Source organism: Calidris pugnax, unplaced genomic scaffold (genome assembly GCF_001431845.1).
Source record: "Calidris pugnax isolate Ruff unplaced genomic scaffold, ASM143184v1 scaffold44, whole genome shotgun sequence".
Lineage (NCBI taxonomy): Eukaryota > Metazoa > Chordata > Aves > Charadriiformes > Scolopacidae > Calidris > Calidris pugnax.
This window is the reverse complement of record NW_015094506.1, coordinates 17,395,987-17,408,538: the sequence shown is the minus strand read 5'-3', so window position 1 is coordinate 17,408,538 and position 12,552 is coordinate 17,395,987. Positions and strand designations below refer to the sequence as shown.

At 38.6% G+C, this 12,552-nt stretch overlaps 1 protein-coding gene across 2 annotated transcripts in view; it reads left to right on the top strand.

Annotated features, from left to right (window-relative positions):
• The window catches only part of NAV3 (neuron navigator 3), a 448,741-nt gene that overhangs the window by 298,320 nt on the left and 137,869 nt on the right, over positions 1-12,552 (top strand). For both annotated transcript variants that reach the window (XM_014963931.1, XM_014963933.1), the window contains 2 exons: positions 5,560-5,628; positions 8,335-8,474. In XM_014963931.1, coding sequence (XP_014819417.1) covers positions 5,560-5,628; positions 8,335-8,474 — 209 coding nt within the window. The remainder of the gene's footprint in view (positions 1-5,559; positions 5,629-8,334; positions 8,475-12,552) is intronic.

The window sequence follows — 12,552 nt, the reverse complement described above, 5'->3', positions numbered from 1 at the left end:
GTTCAAAAGACGATAAGCGTAGATTTGAAAAAGTGGCAGCCTCAGGTTTTCTGGCACCCCCTTTTTCATTCCCTTTAGGAGAAAACTTTGTTACAGTTACATTCTGTCAGAATTGAATGAAGCAAAATAGCAGCATACATTACTATGAGGATGATCTGATATAATTTAATTTTGTTCTAGCGCAAGATTACAAATGATGCAGAGATGAGGTCATAAAAGGCTAAGATTGGTCCCTAAGGGCATAGTCCCAGTTCTGGCAGCATACTGTTATCCACTTGGCTGATTTGTTCAGAAAAAGTAGTGTTTTTTAAAAGATTGTTTACATTACTTTAGGTGAGTTACAGGTCAGGTTAAGCACAGTAGTTAAGTAGCACATTTATTACTTAGTTGATATCCTTTTGGTTTCTTTAAGGTTGTGATTTTATATCTTCTTTCATTAAATTCCACAAAATACCTGTAGTAAAAATACCAGGACGGGAAAGGTATGGTCACTGTGGTGGACGATTCATTCTTACGCCTAGTCAGTGTGCTCTTTGTTGCTGCAAAGCTGGGTTATCTGAGTTTTGGTTTATGAACTGTGAACAACAGGAAAACATTGAAAGCACAATTTTACTTCCACTTCCAAGCCTGAATCAGTTGGAGACAGACTTCTTGTATAAGATGCCAGAAGTTCAAAGAGCGGAAAGGAAATGTCCACTCTAATATAGAACAGATGACATGATATGAGCTAGAACTACATGAACCGTGGACATTTCCTCCTGTAATGAGAAAATAAATATGTGTTTCTGTGTTAGATATATATATATATTAAAATATAGATATATATATAAAATGCACATGCGTATATAACATATAAATAAATAGATATGTTCTGTATATATGTAAATAGATACATATATGTAGATAAAAGTATATATTAATTCACCAGGACTGGGCTAAAAAGGCAAAAGAAATGTTTGGAAAATACTGTTCATTCAAAAATGCAGGTTTTTTGGTTTTCTCCTCGGTCTTTCTTGACTGTCCAGACTTCCTTGACTTGAGGAATGAGGGATATTTTAGCTGTCCACACTGAGTGGTATGGTGAGGAACCTGGAAAATTTTGTTTCCTGTGTCATCTCTCCAGGCAGGCTTGGGATTTAGAGTCAGGTGAGTCTTAGAATATTATCTCTTGTGCTTTTTGCCAGGCAGTCTGATGAGAATGCAGCCAAGGAATTTGTTAAACAAATGGATAAATAAATAGGAGTTGTGTAAGGAACAATCAGGATCTTCTGGGGGAAAATTTTCCATTTAAGGTTCTTTCTTTTTAATCTAGTTTTTTTAATCAAGGAATTATTCTAAATAGAAAAGTCTCGAACAGTTCTGGAGTGCAATCACCCTAGAAATATAAATGCACGTAATAAGAGCAACAGCATAGTAAAATGCAACTATGCTGGTAAGGTAGAAAGACTTGGCATACTACAAACCCCTTTGCCTTTTGTCTAATTTTAACAGATTATATAGCTGGCATTTTAGAACCACCGTGTGACTCTGAACATTATAGGAAAATGACGGTGTGATGTAACATGGTCCCTTTGATCTTTTAAAGACTGTTAATAAAATTAGACGATATTCTGGGTGAAAACGAACAGATTACTTTTTGAAGAAGGAGCTTAAAGTATTTTCAGATTGATTCATGCTCTATATCCAGGTTTATAGGAGCTACGTCCTTCAGCTTTGCATAGCATACACCCTTCCAAGGAGCTGCTTCTTTCTTGATATGCCATGCTATTTGTATAGCAGCAAGTCAGACTTTCTGGCAGTTTAGTCAAGCAGTCACTTGCCTTCCCTCTTCGTCTTTGTTCTTATTTGCCGATTTCAGTTGAATATTTCACTTCACTTTCAGTGGCAGGGCATTTAAGAACCTTCAGTGATGTAGCTTATACTGACTTCCTAGGTTCCCCTGTACCTTTAAGGACCAATTCTTAACCCTTTTCTCCTGTGTGCAACTGCATGCCCTCCATCAGTTCCCTGTCTGGGCAGAACATGGTGCATAGCCACCCAACACGATTGACTGCTCCATGGCCACATGGTGCAGTGCAGAGTCCCGGTTCTTGCTGTGTTGTAGGACAGCTGTGGTGTTCCCCATCAACACCTCAGGGTCAATATGATCTCTAACATTTCTCTTACCTTCCTTCTCAGTACTACCCCAGCTACCTCTGTCCTGAACTGCCTTTCTGGGCAGTTTCAGGATATTTATTCCATCTTCTCACAGCATTTAGCCAAGGGACTACAGAAATTATCTACTGGCACTATTTCCTATCTGCTGTGTAGACTAGTGTTTCCCTGGTTTGGGAGAGAAAATAGTGGAGCTTGATTTCCACCTGGAAGCCAGTTTGCAGATTATAGACAATTTCTAAGGATTTGGGATCAGATGCGCGTATGCCATTTTATCTGTTTTGAACCAGATTTGCTTAACCAGGATTAGCCCCCAGGCCGTAGGTGGAGGAGGCGAGCTAGGCATTATCCCTGGTCACGGCCCAGGTCCAGCGCTGTGATTGCCCCCTGGGACTGCAGGGCCGGGCGGTAGCTCTGGGAGCAGCGGGGTTTCCTGAGGCTCTGCGGGCAGGGTTGGTCTCCTCCGTAGTTTGTGTCCCTTTCCTGCTGGTGCTCCATGGCTGGGCTTTGTGGGTGACTGCTGTGGCTCCTCTGAGGAGAGGAAGCTGTGACCACATCGGGGAAGACTGCTGGTACCACGGCAATGGAAAGGGTCTTGGGAGCAAACAGCCGAGAACCAGAGGCTTCAGAAATCCCCCTTTCCAGCCCTGTGACAAATAAATCCTTCCTTGTCCTAAATGCTGTAGCGTTAAACTTGTCCTGCCTGGCTTGTTGATATGCATTTGCTGCTTTATCGCAGGCACGTATTTATTATACCTTTGTGTGGATCTCTAAGCATAAAAAATAAGTGTTTTAAGCAGAACAGATTTATTTTCCTGACTGCCAGATGTTACCTACAGTCAATTATCTGGTAGGACAGAGGGCAGCAGGTAAATATTTGTTTATACATTTAGGAGAGTGGCTAGATTAAAGCACAGTCTGCAACTGTGTTGCAGTTCACATCTGTAATAGTGGGGTCAGCAGCTGGGAAACAAGTGTCCATGCAAAGCTTTAATGGGTCCAGCACATCCAGTGCTAATTGAGAAGGAAAACCCACAGTCATTAGGAACTTGATACACCTGGTTTATGAGCTGTAAAAGTTCTCTTACTCCCTTTCGTTTGTCACATTACTTTGGAAAATAAATTTAGCCAGTCACAGTGGAAATGACGCTTTGCTGACGTTGACACATCCATCAATGCCTTTCAAGCCTGTCCGGAAAGTTTGAAAGCAGTCTGTACACTGGCATTTCATGAATTTGCTTGTGGATGGAGTCCCAAGTAACAGGCATAGAAGGAAAGCATTCTAGCAAGCATTTCCAGACAGGTGCTTCATATATTTATTGCTACTACAAAGAAAAAGAAAAAAAAAAAAAGCTGTCATCTGTCTGTGGACCAGCTTATCAACAACTTGGCAACATCACTGAGATTAAGTTATTTGATCTGTCCAGTTACTTTGAAATTGTGTTGTTTGAGGTAGAAAAGCTGCGATACGCTATGGCAATGCATCCTATTCACTCTCTTTTTCCAGTTCACTGTCCGTGTTTATTATACTGTGTATCATTTTACCTTTTACAACATAAATGCACTAAGGTTTTATTTGACATACCATCTTTCTCACAAACCTCTTAGCTTAGTCTATGCAGATAACCAGCTAACCATTACTAGATTCCTTCATTTTAAATATGTTGAAAAAAAAAAAGTGGAAGATCTCATCATAAGATGGACGATTACGCCAGACACAAATTTAGCAATTTCTGCAAAACAACCTATGTCACATTTGCATCCTAAGTGCAGACACTATTAGGAAAGATAGCTGTAGGGGAAACATAATTCAATATACTAATGACTAGATAGATAAAAATATATAAACTGTAATTATTATGGTACTATTATAAATTATGTTAGTTCCCACAGAAGTTATGGTCCTATAAAAAAACACTTTGTCAGCATTACTGTGAAGACACGTCAGAGACTTAAATGCTGCTTTTACGATTCCTTTTTGCCCTCTTCAGATTTAAGTACTCTCAATTTTTTTTTTATATTCATCACATGCACACATGCCATTTGTTATTGGCAGGCACAGAAGCAATGCTGAACCCTTTACTGGGGTTTAACTTGGGAAAGTAACAATAATCACACATCCCATCCCTTGGTTTGGCCTCCCCCTTGTCCCTCTTCAGGACTGCTGTGCCACTATGGGAAGACCTTTATCCTTTGAGGGCATCTCCCAACTGCTCTGTACTCAGGCCATGTGCTTCAGTGGACCAGCAGAAATTGCTTAACCCTTTTCTGGAAGACTCAATACCACCAGGTGTTTCTTGTTAGTGCTGCCAGTCTATAAAGCTGGGACTAAAGCACTGTGATTTCTGCTGCTACTCAGAAGAACTGCTGGAAGATGCAGAACTGTAAGGGGCACAAGCAACTTATGACTATCAGAGTTTCTGCTTACTCAGCTCTCCACCACTTCCTTCATAATGCAAGGAATTAGGTTTTGTGATTGCACCTGGCCTAGGCACCTGTCTGTATCCTTAGGCTGTGTGGATCCCAGAGGATGCACCTGTCCATAGTAACTGAAATTACCTGGCAAGAGACCGAATCTTGGCTGTACATTTGACATATCCTCTATGCAAATGTCTAAAAGAATAGAGGCAAAAATTTGCTGTTTAGTAATGACACATTGTTGGGTGTCATAAGGAAGATGCAGTTTTTAGCCCTGCAGCACAGCGTATCTTCTGCTGCAGAAACACTACTCAGATGCCTTAATAGACAAAGGTGCATTTTCCTATAGAATTTAAGTGACCCTGAGCATGTCAGGGCTTTCCTAATAAAGCCTCTGATTCATTGCCTGGGTAAAGCATCACATACCTAACCTGTGCTGCTGTAACAGTAATGAAAATTATGATGGGATGCTTCTTCCGTATGGCTCTAGTGTCAGGAGGGTCACCTTTCTTTAGTGGGAATTTTTCTGAATCCACGTTGGATCTGGCATAGCAAATTTGTTCCTAACTGGCAGACTGTGAGCCTGGCCAGGTTGCTGGAGAAACTATTAGCTGTGTGTTGGTTCTTAGTAATTTTTGTGTATAAAAAAATCCAGAAAGGCACAAAGGTTTGAGGTGCATTCTGTGCAAATTGAGCTAGGCTTCAGTAATTCAGTCATTGTGGAAATTTGCCCACATTGTTTAGTCCTAAGATAATTTATAGCAAATGAGATGAGTTATAACAATATCCATTATTTCATAATCTGTACATTGCATCGCTCATAAAAATCTGCATGTTTGCATTATTTCATATTTTTGCCAGTTAATTTGTGTTTTCTATTCATGTTCAATTTGCATTCATTAACTCATAGTTTGCTGGTAAGTGTGTTCTTTCTATACATGTTCAAAGAAATTCTTTAATTCAATTTCTCTGTTTCTTCTCATACAGTCTCACAGCCAGATATGCAACTCAGTCTAATCACAGTGGAATTGCAACCAGTCAAAAAAAGGCTTCTAGGTCAGTTAAATATCTCTAATTTATTGCTTGTTAGTAATACTCAAGCAAGTATATGCCCATTGATATTTTGTCCTTTGGACATAAGCAGACATTAAACAATGTGTATTTCTGTTATGTGTGCGAGCTTTGCAACGAGCTTTGCCACGGGGAAGCCGTGTATGGACTGGAAGAAGCTGATTTGTACTGTATATTAGCAATATTTCTGGTTGATATATATCCTGCATCTTTGTATCCTGCATGTAAAATACTGGATGTGAAGGATTAGTCTGTGATTTTAGTGCTCTCTACTCTCTGACTCAAATCCTTGCTTTAGTCATGAGTGAAAAGAAGTTTGGGAGTCCATTCCAATTCCCACGAGATGTTTTGCAAGTATCACAAATCCACCTGAGAAGTTGAGTTCACAGAGCCAAGTTCACGCAGAAGCAAAACAGAGCAGAAAAAAAAAAAAAAGAACCAGTTCCAAGACTTCTGCTTTGTCAAGAGTAGCCTGCACACAGTCCTCACGAACGAGATGCTTTGTTTTGGCAGTGAATTTGACAGAGCTGTGTGTAGGAGCTGACCTTTTTCAGATTTCATCAGTACTTCCATGAGCACTAAAATCTACAAGCCAGATTGCAGAAGAAAGAAAATGAGGTCTAAAGCTTAATCTTGTTTCTAGCTTTTTCTTTTTTTTTTTTGGTGGGGGATGATTAATGTGCTCATTAATTATACCTTTGCTGTACAGTTCATTGGTGAGAACAATGAACTTGAAATTGCATAATCTACAATAAAGATTGCATTTTGCAGTATAGCGCACTAACACAATTTGAGTTGCTGGTGATAGCTTGGAATGAGCTATACCACAGTCCCGTTGCTTTGCACCTGCATCTAGAGGTCTTCAGTTTTCCTTATTGCTGATGCTCCTGTCTTGTCCAAACTCAACATGTCGGGGTTAACAGTCTTATTGTCTAATACTTTAAATCTGTGGCAGTGTTTCCGAAGCCTGTTCAGAGGTATGTATGTGACTTGTCCCTTATTTGTTATTCTCTTTGCATTTCCTTAGCTGCTTAACATGATTCTGCAGGAGCAATTTAAAACCTGAATTCAATTTAAAAAAAGACAGCAAATGAGGTAAACTGGAAAGTGTGTAGAGCAAATGACCTCATGTATAATGTGCTTACTGTGGCAAGTTCTCAAATTCTGGCATGCAGAATCTATGCAGAACTATTTTATATTTTAACAGAACAGATGAGTTTCCAGTGTTGCACATGCCTTCTCATTGCTTTTTTCATTACCTTTGACAAACGATCTCAGGGCTCTTACTGCCTGTCAAATTAGGGTAATGAGAAGGAGCAAATGGATTTTTAAGTTTGTTTTAGTGCATTCTTCAGGGAACAGAAGATCACTCGAATTCATGGGTCATGGTAAAGGTTAGCATGTGTACAGCTGCAGAGCAGAGACAGTCTGCTCTGGGCTCGGCACAGAGACTCGCAGGGCAGGCTGGCGGCCAGAATGAGCCATAAAAATAACTAATGAATTAGCTCTCTGAGGCTTAAATTGGTAAAGGAAGAGAACGTGGAGCTGTTTACATACATTCACTAATGAAAATGAAATGATTCGAACATTTCTGTTGTACCAGTATATTAAAAAAAAAGAGTTTGGAAGAAATCTGATGTTTTGTAATGTTTTGTAACGTGATTTCTTTCTCCCTTCTGATGCTGCTTTTTTATAGTATAGTGTAACTAACAGAATTCGATAAGTCTGGTATAATTTGTATTGCCACTATAAAATCATCATATCATTCCATTATCATTTTGAGAAACAGAAGAGAGATATTCTTCTACTACGGCAAAAACCTTTTACTGATTCAACCGTTTCATTTTGTCTGATATTTTATACAAATAACAAAACTAGAAAGGAGTGGGGGTGCCCACAAAGATGCTGCAGAAAGTTTGAAGTGAGCACGTATTTAAAGAATCTTCCATCAGATAACAGATTCAGACAGAAAAAAGGTGCAGGCTTACACATGCCAGGGACAACAAAGTCTCCTTTTTTCCCTTAGCATATCCACACAGTAAGGTTCAGATGGTGGCAGCAAATCCTAACAAATGAACTGTATAGGCTGCATTATATACTTCTGTCCAAAAGCTATACATGCATCTGTAGCATCTAGCTAAAATATGTATTTTCAATATTTTTCATTTAAAATAAAAGGTGGAAGTGCTTTAGCCAATAGCTTTCTGAAAAATAGCCAAAGAAGATAAATAGAAAGCCAGCTTTTGTGCTAAACACAGCTCCGAAGAGATATGTAAGAGATATGAAATATTTCTCAACTATGTATTATTGTGCTTTCTAATCAGTTTCTCTAACGTTTCCTCTTCAAAAGTGACAGATTTAAATAAAAGTTGATATCACACTTTAATGGTTTGTTAGGATGAATCTGTTCTAGCAATGTTAATGGCAAATGCAAAGCATCTTCTTATATGTCTTGTGACTCTAGAAAGCATCTTTTTCCCTTTTGTGTGCATAAAGATAAGCTTTTATTTTCATTTGTGGAGTCTAACTAATTTGAATCCTCCTGTTCTTTGTTGCTTACCTGAAATCCTTGTTTTCAGTTGTTGGTTTTAAATTCTGGTAAATTCTGGTTTAAATTCTGGTATTAGCATATTGCCGCCTCTACAAGTTGCATTACATAAAATGAACTGATTTCTGATTATACAATTCCAGGCTTCCAGGACCCTCAAGGGTGCCAGCTGCAGGCAGCAGTACCAAAGTCCAGGGAGCTTCTAATTTAAATCGGAGAAGCCAGAGCTTTAACAGCATTGACAAAAACAAGCCTCCACAATATGCAAACGGAAATGAAAAAGGTAAGTTAGTAAACATTACTGAGCTCACTCTACATAACATACAAGAGGAAAAAAAATCACTTGGTAAGGAAGACCTATGGAGATAGGGCTCTGAATTAGGACTTGTGGTTGAGTTGGGATTAAGTTCAGAACTGAAAACTTTCAAGGTGTTATATTTTATCCCTCTTCGATGGAAATATCACTGGGTGATTTTTCTGAAATAAAAATGAATCCATATTGGATGCCTATAAGCTTGGTCCATATTCAAGTGTCCTCATACCCAAAGGAAGGCTGCCATAATTTTCAGGGGACTTCAGGGCATCTTCACCGCTAGAGGAGAAGAATCAGAATATTTTATTTACATCAGAATATTACATGTGTCTATTCCTTCAGAACCTTACCTAGTATATGTATGTCTGAGGAGAGGATTGGAAATTAAGTCAAACGTAATGAAATTTTGCAGGGATTTGAATTCCATGTTTGTGTTTTGTTGCCTCCTTTAAATGTGAACTTCCGTTATGGAAACCAACTGAGTTTCCTGGGTCCTCCCGTTTCTCCCACCGTGACATGGTTTTTCTGGAAAATGTGCCTCTGCAGGCTTTATCTCAGAAAGAATAATGTAAAAATCCATCTTTCTGAGTTGTGTAACTAATCCAGCCCCTTCCCCCCCTTCTTTCTTCCTTTGTGTAATGAACAGCATTTTATTCATATCTCTGGGTTAGAATACAGTTGAAAATGATACAATATACATAGTACCAGTTTGCATCCTTGGGGTCTGTGGGAGGAACAAGTATGCAGTGAATGTTCTTCATCCAAGCAACAGGCAGCTATCCAGATTTTTTTTACAAAATTCTGATGAACACACTTTGCCCCTAGCTGTATCTGAAGATATAAAACCATCCTTTCAATAGTTTTTTCTTTATTTTTACTATCGGGGTTGAATGTTTTAGATAGTTCTATTGTGGGATTTATTTTATCAAGGACTTCTTTATGGCAAGACATCCAGGCTAAAACTAAAAAGAGATCAAAGTGACAATTGAGCAGGCACTGTCTAGTTCACAAATACGATAGCGAAGTTATGAAGTAGGAGATGTGGCTGCTTTCGTGAAGGTATGTACAGCAGTTTAGGTTTTAGAATTTCTTCATAATGTTGATGCAAGTTTGCTACTAGAATATGTGAAAGTGAAATGCTTCAAGGTGAGACATGCTTGTAGGTATTAATATTCTGAGCTCATTGCTTGAAAACTGTCTTTTGACTGCTAAGGTTTGCGTTGCATTACACATTTAAGTCGCTTTTTGCATGATGGGTGTCTTTACTTTTCCATTCCTTTACAGCAGAGAATGAGAACCTTGATGAGATTTTTAGTGAAGTCATCACTTGCAAGAGGATAAGGGCTTTGTTTGTGTATAATCATTCAATTCATTTTACAGGATATAGAAAATGTAATGTTGCATAACTACAGAGTACTATATTTGAGATATTTCTTTCTGCTCTTTTTTCTTTCTTTCAAAACAGCAAAATGGATGGAAGAACATTGATTTTACATGAGAGTATGAACCAAATACAAGTTTGATTTAGAGTATAAAGCAGAAGTTAATTAGAGAAAATAACTGCTGTGAATGCAAGGATAGCAAAGTGACATTTTTTATAATGCGCTGAAAGTACACATGAGAACCTGTATTTGAATTTACCATGATATTTCTTTGCCTAAAGAGAAAAACAACTGGACCATGCTATATTTTAAATTTAATTGTTATAGTGGCTAATTTTTTAATATTACAATGACATTTCCAAATAACCTTTTGATACTTTTTAAAGTATTTGAGGATGTTCTGTGAACTGAGTTTTTTTGAAGAATTTGTTTAGAAAAAAACTTCAATCCTCACAATAGTAGTAGTAATAATAACAAACACCTCTTTAAAAAAAGTCACTATTTGTTGAAAAACTGATTTTCCCTTACAGTTTGGCACACATAACAAACCTCATATTTCAAATGTTGCTTCTGATGCAGATTCTTGGAGCAAGATAACTTTAACAGCTTCCATTGAATGGATATACAGTCCATACACTCTAATTTCTGAAACGTATATCATGTAGTAAATAGATTGTAGTTCTGTGTTAGTGTTGCATAAGCTGAAGCAGAAAAAGAGACAACTTGTTCCAGGTAAATACTCATTAGTCATTGGGACCTCTGACTGCTTCAAGGGCAGACCACTGTTTTTCTCTGCTGTACACCTTCCTGTAGGTGCAATAAGGAGACTTCAGAAAATATATACAGCATAAGGGTATTTTTATAATCCAGTTATATGTGATACTTGAAATCCATTCCTGCATAACACAGGTTCCCACTCAGTCACAGTGGGGAATGGGATGTAGACAGAGTTAAAGGAGACCTGAAGGTGATCCAAAATAAGATGTGATAATGGCCCTTTCATTTAGTGTTTTATTATTTAGTATGTCGTTAATGTTATCTCCTTTGAATGTTGCTTAGGGAGTGGTTCACAAAGTAAGAAACCTGGCTTCCCTGAGGGAAGGCAGGTTTGCTCTTTATTGAGTAGAGCTCACTTTTCCCCCCCAGATGCAAACCACAGCTGTGACACAGGTAACTGTAGCTGCGGTTAAGTCAGGAACATCGAATACACCAGAACAATGAACATGCCATGAACTGAAACTCATCTGTGGAACTTTAGAGAGCTCTCCTTTTGCGGTTTTCTTGCTTGAATTTGCAGCCTATGGGTGTGTTTCAAAGGACACATCTGTTTTCCAAGTCATGCCACATCTATCTGCTTCTGACAGTAAAATAAAGACAAAAATAAAACTATCAAAATGAAAATATTTAGCATTGCTAATAGGGTGGATACTCAGGGTGTTTTGTGTCCAGCAAAGAAATAATGTTCTAATTCAAGTCAAATTAAAAAAAAAACTCAACAAATACTTACACTTAAAGCTTAAAAACACTTGTCAGTGTCTGAACACTGACAAAGGTCTCTATGTCATGGAATATGTATTTCAGTATAATTTTCTAATATAAAATAGCGTTCATGTATCATCCAAACTCGTTTTCAATGCTATTTAGTTATTTTGCCCATATTGGCTCTGAGAAACTCTGTCCTGGAACACCATCATCTGATGGATGCAAATTTTTATTCATCTGTGACCAGTATGTGCATCTATAGTTAATTTGTTTATGTTTTTGCTAGTGCCAGTATTTTGTCCCTGGTAGTGTTCTCCTTCTGTGCTGATAAGGGGTGGCTACTGTCTCATGGACAGCTGAAAAGGGACAGTTGAACAAGCTGAACTGTTTTGATCTCAGCAGATAGACCTCCCATTCCTCCAAGCATCCTTATTGCAGTTCTCTGCAGTTCTTCCATTTTCTACTAACTTTTTTTATTGTGACTGACTAAAATTGGATACTCTAATATGGGCACCTACCTGCTACAGAATATCTAGATTATCAGTACCTAACTATGCTGACCCGGGGAGCTGTTGTCACAGAGGTCCTAGCTTCTCCAACAGCACTGAAGACAGCACAGGTCACAGCCGAGAAGACAAGAGGAGGCTGATTTCATACTGGGCCCAAGTTTAACCTCACACAGGTCCTTTATTTGTGCAACAGGCTATGAGAAGTGGACTTGAAAATGTCCCTGTTGTTGTCGTGGTCTTGCTGGGGTCTGGAAGAAATATCTGGTTTTGCACTGACCAGCTGGGGCTGTTGCTGCTCTGTTTTCCCAACGGAGGTTGGGCTGAGCTCTGAAGCACTGAGCTCTCAAGCAAATTGTGAAACAGTTTTCACCACAAGCTGATTATGCATTTCAGCAATAAGAGGTTTAGGCCCTTAAACAGAAGACTGTCTTCCTGTAAAATTTACTTTATAGAAATATATAATCGTTGCCATAGGTTGAGTTCTCTCTGTATCAAAATCACCACAAGGTGGGGACAGAATTCATGTAACAAGCAGCTAAATCTAAGTTCAATGAATGATGCACAGCTTCAAGTAATACATTTGGGCTAACGGGGGGAATAAATCTTTTTATTCCACATCTTTAAGCATATAGACAGGCTCTCAATATTTCCTGAGAGCGTGCAGTCCACATTCCT